At 36.8% G+C, this 18,515-nt stretch overlaps 1 protein-coding gene across 2 annotated transcripts in view; it reads left to right on the plus strand.

Annotated features, from left to right (window-relative positions):
- Positions 1-18,515, plus strand: part of SEM1 (SEM1 26S proteasome subunit) — a 93,844-nt gene that overhangs the window by 70,107 nt on the left and 5,222 nt on the right. The window contains exon 2 of one of the 2 annotated variants that reach the window (XM_058447054.1): positions 7,566-7,632. The exons of the other annotated variant lie outside the window; for it this stretch is intronic. Coding sequence (XP_058303037.1) covers positions 7,566-7,632 — 67 coding nt within the window. The remainder of the gene's footprint in view (positions 1-7,565; positions 7,633-18,515) is intronic. 2 annotated transcript variants of the gene reach the window in all.

Below are 18,515 nucleotides of genomic sequence, written 5' to 3' on the forward strand. Positions count from 1 at the left end.
GGTTACACCTAATGGCAAGTTACATCCTTGGAGGTAAAGTTGTTACAAAGTGATGGCGGGGACATAGACTGTGAAAAGTTGGGAATGGGCTTGAGGCAGGCTCCACTCAGGCTTCTAGATGGAGATTTAAATATTTGCAGTTAATAAGGAGAAGGAAGTGGGCAAAACAAAATCCTTTGTTTTCAAATACAACCTCTTCATTATTCTTATCTTACTTAAAGATAACTAAATTTAATGCTATCCCTCCCCTAGCCGCCCACCCCCTGACAGGCCCTGGTGTGTGATGTTCCTCTCCCTGTGTACATGTGTTCTCATCGTTCAGCTCCCATTTATGAGTGAGAACACCTGGTGTTTGGTTTTCTGTTCTTGTGTTAGTTTGCTGAGAATGATGGTTTCCAGCTTCATCCATGTCTGTGCAAAGGATATGAACTTATCCTTTTTTTGGCTACGTAGTATTCCATGGTGTATATGTGTCACATTTTCTTTAGCCAGTCTATCATTAATGGACATTTGGGTTGGTTCCAAGTCTTTGCTATTGTGAATAGTGCCGCAATAAACATACCTGTGCATGTGTCTTTATAGCATTAGGAGAAATACCTAATGTAGGTGACAGGTTGATGGGTGTGGCAAACCACCATGGCATGTGTATACCTATGTAACAAAACTGCACGTTCTGTACATGCACCCCAGAACTTAAAGTATAATAAAAAATTAAAAATAAATAAAAATAAAATATGGTACATGTACACCATGGAATACCATGAGCCATACAAAAGAATGAGATCCTGCCCTTTGCAGGAACATGGATGGATCTGGAGGCCATTATCTTTAGCAAACTAAAGCAGCAACAGAAAACCAAATACTGCACTTCCTCACTTATAAACTGGAGTGAAATGATGAGAACACATGGACACATATGTGGGAACAACACACACTGGGGCCTATTGGAGGGTGGACAGTGGGAGGAGAGAGAGTATCAGGAAAAATAACTGATGGGTACTAGGCTTAATCCATGGGTGATGAAATAATCTGTACAATAAACCCCTGTGACACAAGTTTACCTATGTAACAAACCTGCACTTGTACCTCTGAACTTAAAATAAAAGTTAAATAGAATGGGGATCATTAAAAAGTCAGGAAACAACAGGTGCTGGAAAGGATGTGGAGAAATAGGAACACTTTTACACTGTTGGTGGGACTGTAAACTAGTTCAACCATTGTGGAAGTCAGTGTGGCGATTCCTCAGGGATCTAGAACTAGAAATACCATTTGACCCAGCCATCCCATTACTGGGTATAGACCCAAAGGATTATAAATCATGCTGCTATAAAGACACATGCACACGTACGTTTATTGCAGCACTATTCACAATAGCAAAGACTTGGAACCAACCCAAATGTCCAACAATGACAGACTGGATTAAGAAAATATGGCACATATACACCATGGAATACTATGCAGCCATAAAATATGATGAGTTCATGTCCTTTGTAGGGACATGGATGAAGCTGGAAACCATCATTCTCAGCAAACTATTGCAAGGACAAAAAACCAAACACCGCATGTTCTCACTCATAGGTGGGAATTGAACAATGAGAACACATGGACACAGGAAGGGGAACATCACACACCGGGGACTGTTTCGGGGTGGGGGGAGGGGGAGAGATAGCATTAAACCTAATGCTAAATGACGAGTTAATAGGTGCAGCACACCAACATTGCACATCTATACATATGTAACAAGCCTGCACGTTGTGCACATGTACCCTAAAACTTAAAGTATAATAATAATACAATTAAAAATAAAAAAAAATTTTTAAAAAGTTAAATTTTAAAAAATGAAAAAAAGATAACTAAATTTAAAAGTCCAAATTAGGGCCCATAGAAACATAATGTAAAATTAGGGACAAGAGTGGTCATGCTGAGGACTTGGAAGAACAGAGACTGCTTATAACTCTAAAAATGACCAATTGTAGAATCCTGAGGAAAAAATTCAAAAAGTTGTTTAGAATTTCCAGTAAAAATGAAAAAAAAGGCTTCTACAAAATAGTTAAAAGTAATAAGGAGAAAAGAGAGAGAAAAAAAGTGACAGCAGGACAAGATATACAAGTAGATGAATCTGATGAGAAATAATTATTTAGTAGGATTAATATCCTACTATTATTACAGAAAAAATATCATAGTTTGGTACCTAGGAAATAAACTCAAAGATGCAAAGGACTAATTTGATAACTTTTCCTGGAGAGTTCAAAAAAAAAGAGACAAAGATGAAACTATGAAAAAAAAAAAAGAGGGAGACAGAAAACCGAAACTCAAACCAAGATAGAAGCTATCGTACCTGGAGAAAAATAAAACAATTTTTAAAGACGTAATTGAAGTAAGTTTTCCTGAGCTCAGAATATTTCCCATATGCAGACTGATATTCTAAACTAAAATCTACATAATTACAACCTGAAAATTTAAAATTCTATAAACTCTAGGTAGAAAATCTGGTTACTCTATAAAGGAATTTAAAACAGGTGTCTTCAACCTTCTCTGCACTCTGCAAGTCAATGGATCAATGTGTAGGCTAGGAACTGCTGTGCAGTAAAACTTTCTGCAATAATGAAAATGTTCTATATGTGTGCTGTACAATATGGTAGCCACTACTCCTGTTGAGCTATGGAACCCTTGAAATGTGACCAGTGGACTGAATTTTCATTTTACTTAATTTTAGTAATTTAAATTTAAATAGCTCCATGTGGTTAATGCCACCCATATTGGACAGTGCAAATTCAGCATTTTTAGGTTAAGCTATTGTGACTTAGATTATTATTCCCATCAAGGCTTTCTTTCTCATGTGAAGGAAATAGGACTTTTTTGAGTATTCAGGAGCTTAGAAAATATACCACCTATTAATTTTGTTTGGAAAAAAAATCTTCAAAGATCTGTTCAAACCTTAATAAACATAAAAAAGATTAAAAGCTAAGCTAAATGACGAGTTAATGGGTGCAGGAAATCAACATGGCACATGGATACATATGTAACAAACCTGCACATTGTGCACATGTACCCTAAAACCTAAAGTATAATTAAAAAAAAAAAACTATGAAAAAAAAAAAGAATAGGGAAGTTTTCTTATAATAGGCTTGATGGGCACTACTGAAAATAGGAAATGTGTAATGTAAAACTTAAACTTTAAAGACAATAGTCTGCCTAAATCTTCAAATTATGTTACCAAAACAGGCATGGCTAGGAAGTAGGGTAGGAGGCATGCTAAATTATTTGATTGTTTGTTTGTTTAAAGAGACAATCTGCATTTTAGTTAGACAAGAAGAAAACTATACAATGTTTTTGCATATGTACATGTTGAATTTAAAACAAAATATATCTTCTATGAAAACTGGAGAAGACAGATGTAAAGAAGGGTATATTCTTGTGCTTAGGGAAAAGCTCCTAGATTTCCATGCTTTTATTATTAAAGAACAGAGAATTAAAATAATTTAAATAAGCCCTAAACTCAAGAAGTTAAGTAAAACAAAGCAACTCTAAGAAAAGCATACACAAATATTAAAGCAAAAATAATTATTTCAGAAAATAGAAAGATGGTAGGATTAAAATAAGCCTGAAAATTGTTTGAAGAAAAAATCTAATAAATAAATCTCTAGCTAGTCTTCTCAAAGAAAAGAGAGAATAAATACAGCTAAAACTATGAATGGGAAAGTAAATATAGTGTTTGATATAACGTGGATTTATTTTTAAGGAAAGAAAAAATACTACCTAAAAATCTTGAAAAAATTGAAACATTTTTAGGAAAGTATGTTATCAAAAATAACTTCTTAAGAAGTAGAACACTTCATAACTACAGAAAAACATAATATTTAAAAAAGTTTACTGGTAAGAAATGCTGGTCTTAGAAGTTCTGAGTGAGTCTTCTCAAACCTTCAAGTGTGAGATTACTCTAGGTTTTTTGTAAAAAAAAACATTTTTTTAGAGCAGTTTTAGGTTAGCAGCAAAATTGAAATGAATACACAGAGAAACCCCACAGTAGAGGTCTCTCCTCCTCCTCTCCCGACACATGCATAGCCTCCTTCATTTATAGCATCCCCCACAGAGTGGTACATTTGTTACAGCTAACAAAATTCCAGTAACACATCATCACCCAAATCTCATAGTTTCCATTAGGGTTCACTCTTGGTGCCCTACATTCCATGAGTTTGGAGACGTATAATGACATGGGTCCACCATTATAGAATCTTACAGAGTATTTTCACTGCCCTAAAAATCCTCTGTTCTCCACCTATTCATCTCTCCCTTCCACTACCCCCTGCCAACCACTAATGTTTTCACTGTCTCCATAGCTTTGGCTTTTCCAGAATGTCATATAGTTGGAATCATACAGTATGTGGCCTTTTCAGATGAGCTTCCTTCACTTAGTAATATGCACCTAAGTTTTCTCTTTGTCTTTTCATGGCTTGGTAGCTCATTTCTTTTTAGCACTGGAAAATAGTCCATTGTCTTTATGTACCACAGTTTATTTTTCATTCATCTATGGAAGTATGTCTTAGCTGTTTCCAAATATTTGCAAAATTATGAATAAGCCTGCAATAAACATGTGTGCAAGTTTTTGTGGGGACATGTTTTCAGTTCCTTTGAGTAAATACCAAGGCATATAATTTCTGGATCCCATGGTAAGAGTATGTTTAGTTTTGTAAGAATCCACCAAACTGTCTCCCAAAGTGGCTGTTCCATTTTGCATTTGTATTCATTACAGCAGTGAATGACAATTCCTGTTGCTCCACATCCTCACCAGCATTTACTATTGTCAGTGCTCTGGATTTTGGCCATTATAATAGGTGTGTAGCAATATTGTATTGCTGTTTTAATTTGCATTTATTTGGTGATATATGATGTGGAACATCTTTTCATATGCTTATTTTCCACTGTATATCTTCTTTAGTGAGATGTCTGTTGAGATCTTTGGCCCATTTTCAAATCAGGTTGTTTATTTTCTTATTGTTGAGTAGGTGCCTTGTAGGATAACAGTCCTTTATCAAGTATGTCTTTTGCAAATATTTTCTCCCAGTCTGTGGCTTGCCTTTTCATCTTCTTGACAGTGTTTTGCAGAGCAGATTTTTTTTTTATTTTAATGAAGTTCAGCTTATCAGTTGTTTCTTTCATGGATCATGCCTTTTGTGCTGTATCTAAAAAGTCATTACCAAACCCAAAGTCATCTAGAGTTACTCCTATGTTATTTCTAGGGGACTTATACTTTTACATTTTACATTTAGACCTGTGATCCATTTAAGTTGAGTTTTGTGAAGGGTGTAAGGTTTGTGTCTAGGTTCATTGCATTTGGATGTTCTGTTGTTTCAGCATTGTGTATTGAAAAGATCTTTTCTCCACTGTATTGCCTTTGCTTCTTTGTCAAATATCAGGTGACTATATTTATGCGGGTCTGTTTCTGGGTAATCTATTCTGTTTCATTGATCTTTTTGTCTATTCTTTTGCCAATACCACATTGTCTTGATTACTGTATCTTTACGGGGAGTCTTGAAGCTGGCTAGTGTTTGACTTTGTTCTTCTCTAGTTCTTCTTCATTGTTCAAAAGCACAGGGAATAAAATGAAAAATTTAACTTCATTTTTAAAAGACCATATATTTTGATGCCAAATGTGAACAAAGTTGAATAATGAAAAAACTGGAGATCATTCCCAGTTCTAAATAAAGACAAGATAACTCTGCAGTATGTTAAGAGTACGTGACAAAGTGAAGTTACTTTCAGGATTGAGAAGCAATTACAAACACATTGTTTTGGTTTTTTGTCAGGCGGTATCCTAAGATCTGCTCATATATTCATTCAATTTTCACAAGAATAAATTATATGGGTCCCATTATTGTGCCTCATTTACAGATGAGAAAGTTCAAGTGTTGGGAAATTGAGTAAGTTGTTCAAAGTCACACAATTGGTAAGGGCAGAGGCAGGCTTGATCCAGGAAGTCTGGCTATAGAGTCACCCTCTTACCCCTAGTGATATTGCTTTTTATGCCAATAGATTACTGGAAGAAACCAGAGCACATATCTCAATAGTAATGAAAAAGATGTGTGATAACATTCAGAATCCACTCGTGAATTAAAAAGAAAGTGCTTACACTAGGAGAGAAGGTTATGTTATTCTTAATATTATAAAGAATATTTATTACTATGGGGAAATATTTATTACTATGGGGAAATATTAATAATGGATTGTTGAGTGAAACGGAGATACAGTGTATAAAATATTGTAATTATGTTACTATATAGAAAATATATTAGAAAGATATAAGTCAAAGTTAATAATAAATGGGGAGATTATAAGTGATTCTATGTCCCTTCACTGGACCTTTTCTATATTTTCTGAGTTTATCACAAATGCATTTATTTTGTAATTTTAAAAATATATATTGCTTAAAAAGCAAAGATTGCCCAAATAAAGAGAAAAATATGGTAGATCAAATGTAAAGTAAGAATTAGAAATCCCAAATAGACATTAATAGAGTATCCTTTGAGTTTCTCCAAAAATAAGAGATTTTTTGTGCCCTAGAAGGTGGGAGGGAATTTGTGGCACCATATGAAAATGACAGAGCAAAGCAAGTGTGGAAGCTATGAAGGCAAGTACCAATTAAGTTTGAATTCTTAACTTTGGTCTTCTCCGAAAAGAGCTGAGAAAAGTCTTCATCACAAATCATCTTGAAACTGGTAGAATGGAGGAACGAGGTGAAGAAGGACTCATTAATAACTGAGTATAAGAACAATACAATGTAACATTATTTAAAAGTAGCAAACAATGGCTTGACCAAATCCAGCCATCAAGTGCAGGCATCATCTGCTAATTTGTTGTTCATTGGTAGCCATTAGCCCTGTGACAGGGTTGCTCTAGAAGTACACAAATGAGCTTGCCATTCTCCTTGGAAGCTCAGGGAAGGTGAAGGTGGGTAGAGAAGAGGAAGGCTGTTGAGTCAGTGAAAAAATTCTGAATAAGTCCAACAAACAGAGACAGCCCAAGGTGCACATCAGGAATCAGAATAAGAATTAGCCAGGGTGATAAGAGGGAAGAAGATGATAGCTAGTGAAGGGGAGTGCTTGGTTCAAACAGAGGCCATCTGTCCATACCAAACTAATTTACAGGCAGCAGAACAGTCACACTAAAGGGCAGCCATTGGATAGGTGTCTCTTTCATCTTATGCAGAAGTACATTATCTTAGCATTTAAACTGAGAGTGAACTGGGCCCCTCGTTATGCTTTGCCAAGAGTCCAATATCCTAACATTAAATGGAAAATAGAATCAAGCACATCATCTGTTGGCATAAAAGTAAAGTTTAAAGAGAAATATAAGCATAAAAGCAGGACTTTCTAGCAATGAGAAACATCTCAAGGGAAAACAATTTATATAATGAGAGTTGTAAGTACATACACATATTAAAAGCACCCAGACACCTTGTTTGTATTGGCTTCGGGTTATGAATTGAAGAAGACTGCAAAAAGCTTGGGACACACCATTTGAGTGTTTCAGAGCTGAAATGAGAAGTACATTCTATTTTTGACCAGGGATATGGGAAACGTGTCAATCTCTGTGTGAGGGTGAAGAACGCACTGAGACAGCCAGAAGAGATGTGTGAGTAATGCCACTGACATTTAAAAATCTTTTTCTGGGTCTAAGTATACCCTGGCGACTTCATGGCTTCCTGATAGAAGCAACGCGGTCATATATACCCTCTCCACAACAGATCACTTCTACACCACTAGCCTAAGGACTATGTGGGGAACCAGGGACAGTGGCTAACAATAGCCTTAAACTCACTGTTTCTGAGTCAGATACAAGTAGAATTCTAAATAATACTTTCTTTTTCCTTTTATTCCTCCTTCCACTCAGAGAATACTTGCCTCAATTTTAAGGAGGTATCTCCATCTTCCACTGAGTCAGATCAGAAATTCAGATCCTTCTCGTCTTTGCAACATGCTATACCAGGTGGACTTTACCATGAGTAACAGACCAATCCAGTGAATCTCCAAAACCCACAGCAATAATAGGCACCATGTAAAACAGAGAGGAGTGGTGTCTCCGTTCTGAAGTCTTCATTTTGTGGCTTCTTTCACTAACCACATTTCTTTAAACTTAATCAGAGCTAACCCTTCCCTAATTGGACTCAGACAAGCTACTTGAGCACTGAACACAAGACCCGGAAAGAATTCAGGGCTGTGAATAACTGATTATAATTTCCTGTGGTGATTGAGACATACACATGCAGACACACACACTTTAGAGATCCTGGTTATACATGTTACTTAGCTATTCTTTATTTAATTGATGAGTAGGCATTCCTGAGGGAAGAGGAAGGGGAGCTTCTTGGGTTTTTCTCCATTTCTAACTTCACTGAAGAGCTCTTGGTGGTAACCGTGGGTTGCTCACCATGTCCTGTGGATTTCTCCCACAGAGTGACTTAACAAGGTACAGATTCTGCCTTACCACTCCAGTAACGTTGCTCATGATGACCCAGTCACCATGACCTTCCCTTTGTCAAGTTCTTTTCTTTTTTTCAGAGTTTTACTCTGAAACTCTGACCAGGAACCAGAAGTTATAAGCCCTTCTTTTGACTTCTCATAGGTGCCTTGTGCTCTGATTGGAACACTCACCTTGCTTCACCTTGTGTTATATATCCTCCTTGACATTCTTATATTGCACACCTTTCCAGATGGTAGGAACCTGATGAAATACCAATAGTCTGTTGCATTGAATTGGTTTAATTTGGTTTTGAGCCTAGAAGTTTGCTAAAATTGTTTGGTTTTCTTAAAAAAGACATTGATTCTTTTAATTAAACAAGAGTATATTATGGAAAAATTAGAAAAATGTATAACTACAAAATGAAAATGCCCATTATACTACCAGTTAGAGACAGATTTGTTATCTTTTTGAAGTATTACTTTCTTTTTTCCTAAAATTTTAATCAATTATTTAATTTTTCCAATAAATAATAAATTATACCAAGGTCATTTATAAAATGATCATTCTCCCTGCTGATTTGAACTGATTTTAGCAAATTGAAGTAATTTTTTTTGTATTACAATATTGGTTGAAATGTCACTTCAGTGACACTAAAAAGGTTGTCAAAAGTAGCTATCTCCACCTCCTTGCCTCTCATTCTAAAAGGTATCACATACCCATCAGCTTCACCAAGATTGCTCTTTTCAAGCTAGGTAGTGCTCTCTATTTTGTTTGTATATTGCTTGAACTATCCACAGGATTTAGCACAGTTGACTACCCCTTGCCTGAACTACTTCCTTCTGTCTGCTTCAATACCTGTCTGGTTTTTCTCCAGCCACCCCAGCTATCTTCTTCCTGTTTCCCTTGCTGCCTTGCTCCTTTTCTGTGTGTCCTCCAAATGCCAGCATCCGGGCACCATTTTAGGACTCCTTTGCCTCCCTAACATGCTGATTTGTGCTTTGGCTTTAAATATAGTCATCGATTATTGCCCAACATGGATATCTCGAGCCAACTTATCAGGACACCAGATTTCTATAGGTTACTGCCTGCTTGTTACTTCCTCAAAATCTCTGATAGACATCTAAAACTTATTATATTTGAAACTTTTGATTCCCCACACCCACCCCCATCCTGGTCTTTCTCTAGTCTTCTTAGTATCACGCAGCCAGTTCTTTTAGACCATAACTAGGAATTATCCTTGATTCCTTTCTTTTCTTCAGTGTCCCAATTCAATCTTTTTGACTTTTCCTCCAAAACATACCCCAAATTAATTCACTTCCTTCCAACTTCACTGCCCCTACTTCATCCTGGTCACTTTCATCTTTCCCAGACTACTCTGATAGGCTCCTGTCTGGGTTGGCCATTTCCGTACTGGCTCTTTGTAGTTCATTCTACAAATAGAAACCAGAGTGATCTTTATAAATGACAAGTCAGACTGTCACTCCTCTACTTTAAAACCTTCCAAGATTTCTTTATTATACTTAAAAAATAAAATCCAAGTTCTTTATCTTGGGTACAAAGTCCTGCAAAATCTAACTCCTGTCAACCTCACATATTCTTGCCCCCTTGCCTACTCTGCTCCACCATACTTCTTTCCGTTTCTTGACTTTACCAAGCCTGATACTTTCTTTGAAAGGTTTTTTCCCCTGCATTTTCATGGCTCACTTCTTCTAGCCATTCACTTATCAGATTAAATGTCACCTCCTCAAGTCAAAATTATACCACCCTACATGAATTATCTTTATTTTTCTTATTTATTATATATATATTATATACATATCTTATAAATCATATATATATGCATGTATGTGAGAGAGAGAAAAAGAGCATTGTCTATCTCTCCAATCAGAATACAAAGAGAAACAGACTCTTGTCTACCATATTCACTGTTGTATCCTCAGTGACTAGAATAGTGCTTAGAGCATTATTTTTAAATAAATGAATGAATGTGACATAGGCTAGAATTTTATCTACACTTGCCTTTGTTTTTGTTTCTTATTTTCTGTTCTAATGATCTACCTGTTCTTTCATCAAACAAGTAAACAAGTAAAACAGAAATAGAAGACTCCATCTCAATTGCCATAGTTGTCACATACATTTTAATATTTCATAGGGATAGCCAAAGTTCTCCCTTGTTACACTCATTATTCTAAACATTCCTGGCTAGTATCGCCTGTTTGTTCTCCAAGTGATCTAAAAACATACTATATATTTCTTTATTTGCTCAATTTTCATAAGTTCAGCATAAAGACTCTGTGTGTTTCTTGTTAAGTCAGGTAGTTTATATTTTTCTTGCTATTGTGAACAGCATATTGCCCACACAAGGAGAGGTCATGCATTTAGGTTACCTACCTAGCCTTTAAAGACATTTGAGTTTGCACCTCCTGATATACAGGAAAACTAATACTTGTCCATATTTATTTTCTATGTAATATTCACAGTGGACTTTTTCATTGGTTTTAGCAGATCTTCAACTAATTTTCTTTAATTTTCTAGGCAGTCTATTATATCATCTGCAAATAACAATCTTTTTTTCCCTTCCCAAGAGTTAAGCCCTTTACTCCTTTTCCTCCCTAGTCTGGTTGCATTCAGTAGAACTACCATAACAATATTCAATAATGATGAGTATCCTTGCCTCATAATGACTTTTATATAAATGCCTCTAGTCTCCCTATTAACTATGTTGTTAAATGCTGGTTTTAGATAGATTACCATATTGAGAATGACACAACTTTCTCTCCTAGTTTAAAAGTGCGATATGAGTGTTTTTGGTTGCGTAATATATAATGCTTTATATTATAATACATCCTCATTGTTGCCATATTTTTATTATTTCAGTATGGAAATCATCCCAGGAATGTTATAATATTGCCTTTATCTGATAGGACATTAAATATTGACTGTGTATCCACTATGTTCAAAACATTATGCTATTTTTAAACTCTGAAAATAAGTAGATTAAAAGAAGGTTTAAATGTGGATGTGGTAATCCAACCTCATGTTTAATGCTATTTCAGTCCCCACCATCATCTACCAAAATGTTAGATTTGTTATTACAAAATACCAAAGCAAGCAGTTGCTACCCTATATATATATATATTTAGAACCGTCACATTTTCTCCCTGTAAGCTATGTCTGTTTTTCCTATGACAATTAAAGGTGTTTTTCCAATTCCTTCTTGAAATATCTTAAATAATGAGTCCTAACCTGGATGCATATGAGAATTAGCTGAGGTTTGAAATATTCTGATGTTTGGGCCCTTCCCTAAACTAATTAAATCTGAACTACCAGTAGTGGGTCCCAGGCAATTTTATTATTGAAAAGCAACATTCGGCCAGTAGAGTCAGTCAGTATTGAACCAAGCACTTTGTTTCTGGCCCTCCAAGAATTCAAGAAAATAAAAAAAACTCTACACCAGTTATTGTCAAACTTTGCTTAGAAATTAAGGGGCAATTAGAAATATCAGGGTGCATTTAAAAATTCAAGGTACAGGATTGGTAAGGGGCAGAGCAAGAAGGCAGAATAGAAGTCTCCACTGATTGTCCCCCAACCCCTGCAAACACACTAATCTAACAACTGTCTGCAAACAAATAACCCAGAACAAAAAAAGCACCTTCATAAGAACAAAAAATCAGGTGAGCATTCACAGTACCTGTTTTTTAAAAAATTATTATTATACTTTAAGTTCTGGGATACATGTGCAGAATGTGCAGGTTTGTTACATAGGTATACACATGCCATGGTAGTTTGCTGCACCCATCAACCTGTCATCTACATTAGGTATTTCTCCTAATGCTACCCCTCCCCTAGTCCGCCACCCCCTGACAGGCCCCAGTGTGTGATGTTCCCCTCCCTGTGTCCATGCGTTCTCATTGTTCAGCTCCCACTAATGAGTGAGAACATGCAGTGTTTGGTTTTCTGTTCTTGTGTTAGTTTGCTGAGAATGATGGTTTCCAGCTTCATCTATGTCTCTGCAAAGGACATGAACTCATACTTTTTATGGCTACATAGTATTCCATGGTGTATATGTGCCACATTTTCTTTATTCAGGCTATCACTGATGGGTATTTTGGTTGGTTCCAAGTCTTCACTATTGTGACCAGTGCCACAATAAACATACGTGTGCATGTGTCTTTATAGTAGAATGATTTACAATCCTTTCGAGATATACCCAGTAATGGGATTGCTGGGTCAAATGGTATTTCTGGTTCTAGATCCTTGAGGAATTGCCACACTGTCTTCCACAATGGTTGAACTAATTTACACTCCCACCAACAGTGTAAAAGCATTCCTATTTCTCCATATCCTCTCCAGCATCTGTTGTTTCCTGACTTTTTAATGATGACCATTCTAACTGGCATGAGATAGTATTTCCTTGTGGTTTTGATTTGCATTTCTGTAATGACCAGTGATGATGGGCATTTTTTCATATGTTCGTTGGCTGTATAAATGTCTTCTTTTGAGAAGTGTCTGTTCATATCATTTGTCCACTTTTGATGGGGTTGTTTGTTTTTTTCTTGTAAATTTGTTTAAGTTCTTTGTAGATTCTGGATATTATCCCTTTGTCAGATGGATACATTGCAAACATTTTCTCCCATTCTGTAGGTTGCCTCTTCACTCTGATGATAGTTTCTTTTGCTGTGCAGAAGCTCTTTAGTTTAATTAGATCCCATTTGTCAATTTTGGCTTTTGTTGCCATTGCTTTTGGTGTTTTAGTCATGGAGTCTTTGCCCATGCCTATGTCCTGAAAGGTATTGCCCAGGTTTTCTTCTAGGGTTTTTATGATTTTAGGTCTTACATTCTGGTTTTAACTTTATATCACTGAGAGAGGCACTGAAGAGGTAGGTAAAACAGTCTTGAATCACTGACACCACCCCTCCCTCATCCTGTGACAGCAGTGGCATGGTGCAGAGAGCTTTTCTGTGCACTGGGGAGAGAGAGAGTGCAGCAATTATGAGGCATTGAGCTCAGTGCTGTCCTATTATAAAAGAAAAAAACTGGATGAAACTTAGCTGATGCTCACCCATGGAGGGAGTATTTAATCTAGCCCTAAACAGAAGGGAATCACTGACCCCCAGCAGTCTAAACTTGAGTTCCTGCAAGCCTTGCCACCATGGGCTACAGTGGCAGTCTAGGCCACCGGGACTACAACTCCTAGACAAGCCCTAGTGCTGAACTGGGCCCAGAGACAGTGATAGTGGGCTAAGCAGGGCACGTGACCTAATGACACATCAGTCAGGGGAAGCTAAGGGAGTGCTGGCATCACCCTTCCCCTAACCCCAGGCTGCACAGCTTGTGGCTCCAAAAGAGACCGTTTCCCTCCACTTGAGGAGAGGAGATGGAATAATAGGGAAAACTTTGTTTTGCATCTTGGATAAGCTCAGCCACAGCAGGATAGGACATCAGTCAGAGCCATGAGGTCCCCTTTCCAGGCTCTAGCTCCTGGACAACATTTCTATGCATACCTGAGACCAGAAGAGAACCCACTGCCTTGAAAGGAAGGACCTACTCCTGGCGGGATTCATTATCTCCTAACTAAAGAGTCCCTGGGGCCTGAATAACCAGCAGTGATATCCAGGTATCATGGTGAGGGCCTTGGGTGAGCCTCTGAGACTTGCTGCCTTCAGGTGAGACTCAGCCTATTTCCAAATCTGGTGGCTAGGTAGCAAGATGCCTTTCACGTGAAAAACAGAGGAGGGAAAAGTAAAGGGACTTTGTCTTGCACCTTAGGTGCCACCTTGGCTACAGGGGGATAGAGCACCAAGAGGACTCTCAGAGTCCCCAGTTCCAGGAGTTGGCTCTTGGATGGCATTTCTGGACCTGCCCTGGGCCAGAGGGGAGCCTGTTCCCCTGAAAAGTGAGTCCCAAACCAGGCAGCATTCACCACAAGCTGACTGAAGAGCTGTTAGGCCCTCAAGGAACATCAGAGGTAGTCTGGCATTACTTCTCATGAGCCTATGGTAGTGGTGGCCACAGAGTGAGGCTCCTCTCTGTTTGGAAAGGGGTGGGAAGAGTGGGAAGGACTGTGCCTTGCGGCTTGAGTGCCAGCTCAGCTGCAGCACATTAGAATACCACATAGAATTCTAAGGTTTTTGCTCTTAGTTCTTAGCTCCCAGATGGCACTTCTGGACCTGCGTGGGGAGTGGAGGAATTCACCACCCTGAAAGGAAGAACACAGGCCTGGCTGGCTTTACCACCTGCTAAGTGTAGAACCCTAGGGCCTTAAGCGAACATAAGCTGCAGCCAACGAGTGGTTATAGTAAGCCTTGGGCAACACCCAATGCTGTGGTGACTTAGGGTCTCACCCAGCACAGTGCTAGTGGTGGTGGCCACAAGGGTGCTTGGGTCACTCCACTGCCAGCTCCAGGTGGCTCAGAACAGAGAGAGAGGCTCTTTTTGGGAGAAAGTAAGGAAAGAGAACAAGAGTCTCAGTCTGGTAAACCACAGAATTCTAAATCTTATCCAAGACCATCAAGGCAGTACCTCTATGAGTCTGGAGGAACCACTGCATTATTGGGCATGGGGTGGCCCCTAAAGCACATACAGCTTAGATCACAACTCCCAAGTCCTTCTGAATATATGGAAAGCCTTCCCAAGGAGGATGGGTACAAACAAGCCCAGACTGAGAAGACTACAATGAATACCTAACTCTTCAATACCCAAACACAGACAAATATCTACAAGTGTCATGACCATCCAGGAAAGCATGACCTCACCAAATGAACTAAATAAGGCACTAGGGACAAATCCTGGAGAAACGGATATGTGACCTTTCAGACAGAGAATTCAAAAGAGCTGTTTTGAGGAGACTCAAAGAAAAATCAAGATAACACAAAGAAGGAATTCAGAATTCTATCAGACAAATTTAGTAGAGATTGAAATAACTAAAAAGAATAAAGCAGAAATTCTGGAATTTGGCATATTGAAGAATTCATCAGAGTCTTTTGATAGGAGAATTGATCAAGCAGAAGAAGAATTAGTGACTTGAAGATAGAGTATTTGAAAATACAAAGTTAGAGGAAACAACCACAAAAAAGAATAAAAAAGCAATTAAGCATACCTATGGGATCTAGAAAATAGCCGCAAAAGGGCAAATCTAAGAGTTGTTGGCCTTAAAGAGAAGGTAGAGAAAAAGATAGGGGTAGAAAGTTTATTCAAAAGGATAATAACAGAGAACTTCTCAAACCTAGAGAAAGATACCCATATCAAATACAAGAAGGTTGTAGAACACCAAGCAGATTTAACTCAAAAGACTGCATCAAGGCATTTAATAATCAAACTCCCAAAGGTCAAGGATAAAGAAAGGACCCTAATAGCAGGAAGAGAAAAGAAACAACATACAATGGAGCTCCCATATGTCTGGCAGCAGACTTTTCAGTGCAAACCTTACAGGCCAGAAGAGAGGGGCACAACATAATTAAGTGCTAAAAGAAAAAGAAAAGTGTATCTGGTGAAAATATTCTTCAAACGTGAAGGAAAACTAAAGACTTCCCCAGACAAACAAAAGTGGAGAGATTTCATCAACACCACACCTATCCTACTACAAATGCTAAAGGGAGTATGTCAGTCAAAAAGAAAAGAACATTAATGAGCAATATAACATCATCTGAAGCTACAAAACTCACTGCTAATAGTAAGCACAAAGAAAAACAAAGAATATTGTAACACTGTAAGTATGGTGTGTAAACTACTCATGTCTTAAGTAGAAAGATGAAAAGATGAACCAATTGAAAAGAATAACTAGAACTTTTTAAGACATAGGCAGTATAGTAAGATATAAATAGAAACAACAAACAGTTAAAAAGTAGGAGGATAAAGTTAAAGTGTAGAGCTTTTATTCATTTTCTCTTTGCTTGTTTATGCAATGAGTATTAAGTTGTCATCAGTTTAAAATAATGGGTTATAAAATACTATTTGCAAGCCTCATGGTAACATACATAGCAACATATGATGGCTACAAAAAAATAAAAAGCAAGAAACTAAATTATATCACCAGAGGGAAAAACTTTCACTAAAAGAAAGACAGAAGGAAAATTAAAAGGGAAGAGAAGGCCACAAAACAACCAGAAAACAAATAACAAAATGGCAGGAGTAAGTACTTCTTTATCAATAATTACATTGACTGACTGTAAACAGACTAAATGTACCCAGTGAAAAGATCCATTGATCTGTCACCTACAAGAAACACAAATAAAGACAACTATGAAGACACACATAGACTGAAAATAAAGGGAAGAAAAAAGATATTCCATGCAAATGGAAACGAAAGAGTAAGAATAGTTATATCAGACAAAATAGATTTCAAGACAAAAACTATAGGAAGAGACAAAGAAGGTCACTGTATAATGATAAAGGAGTCAATTTAGCAAGAGGATATAACATTTTAAATATATATGCACCCAACACTGGAGCACTCAGAGATATAAAGCAAATATTATTAGAGCTAAAGAGAAAGATAGGCTCCAAGACAATCGTATTTAGAGACTTCAACACTCCATTTTCAGCATTGGACAGATCTTCCAGACAGAAAATCAACAAAGAAACATTGGACTTAATTTTTACTATAGACCAAATGGACCTAATAGATATTTACGAACATTTCATCCAATGGCTGCAGAATAAACATTGTTTTCCTCAGCACATTGATCATTCCCAAGGATAGGCCATATGTTAGGTCACAAAACAAGTCTTAAAACGTTTTAAGAAGTTGAAATCATATCAAGCATCTTCTCTGACCACAATGGAATAAAACTGAAAATCAATAACAACAGGAATTTTGGAAACCATACAAGTACATGGAAACTAAACAACATGCTCCTGAATGACTAGTGGGTCAATGAAGAAATTATAAGAAGGAAATTGAAAATATTCTTGAAACAAATGATAAAGGAAACACAAAATACCAAAACCTATGGGATACAGCAAAAGCAGTACCAAGAGAGAAGGTTACAGCTATATGTGCGGGCATCAAAGAAGAAGAAAAACTTCAAATAAACAACCTAATGAATTAAATTAAATTAAAGAATTTGAAAAGCAAAAGGAAACCAAGCCCTAAATTAGTAGAAGAAAAGGAATAATAAAGATCAGAGCAGAAATAAATGAAATAAAAAAGAAGGAAACAATACAAAAGATCAATGAAACAAAGATGGTTTTTTGAAAAGTTAAACAAAGATGACAAAAATTCTGCCAAAATAACTGAGAAAAAAGAGAGAATATCCAAACAAATAAAATTGCAGATGAAGAGGAGACATTAAAACTGATACTGCAGAAATTGAAAAGATCATTAGATGCCAATAAAGTTGAAAACCTAGAAGAAATGGTTAAATTCATAGATGCATAAAACCTACCAAGACTGAACCATGAAGAAATCCAAAACTGGAACAAACCAATAACAAGTAATAAATTCAAAGCTGTAATAAAAACTCTCTCAGTAAAGAAAAGCCCAGGACCTAATGGCTTCACTGCTGAATTCTATCAAAAATTTAAAGAATAGCTAATATCAATTCTACTCAAACAATTATGAAAAATAGAAGAGAAAGGAATGCTTCCAAACTCATTCTGAGGTCAGTATTACTCTGATACCAAAATCAGACAAATACATCAATATAAGAAAACTAACTACAGGCCAATATCTCTGATGAATATTGATGCAAAAACCCTCAACAAAATACTAGCAAATCAAATTCAACAAAACATTGGAAAGATCATTCATCATGACTGAGTGGAATTTATCCCTAGTATTCAAGTATGGTACAACATATGCAAACCAATCAATGTGATACATCATATCAACAGAATAAATGATTTAAAAACCCATATGATCATTTCAACATCCCTTCATAATAAAAATATTCAAAAAACTGGGTGCAGAAGGAACATACCTCAACATAATAAAAGCCGTATATGGCAAACGCAACCTAAGTGTTCATTAACAGATGAATCAATAAAGAAAATGTAGTACTTACGTACGATGTAATACTATTCAGCCATAAAAAGAATGAGATTCTGTCATTTGC

Source organism: Hylobates moloch, unplaced genomic scaffold (assembly GCF_009828535.3).
Source record: "Hylobates moloch isolate HMO894 unplaced genomic scaffold, HMol_V3 SCAFFOLD_1, whole genome shotgun sequence".
Taxonomy (NCBI): Eukaryota; Metazoa; Chordata; class Mammalia; order Primates; family Hylobatidae; genus Hylobates; species Hylobates moloch.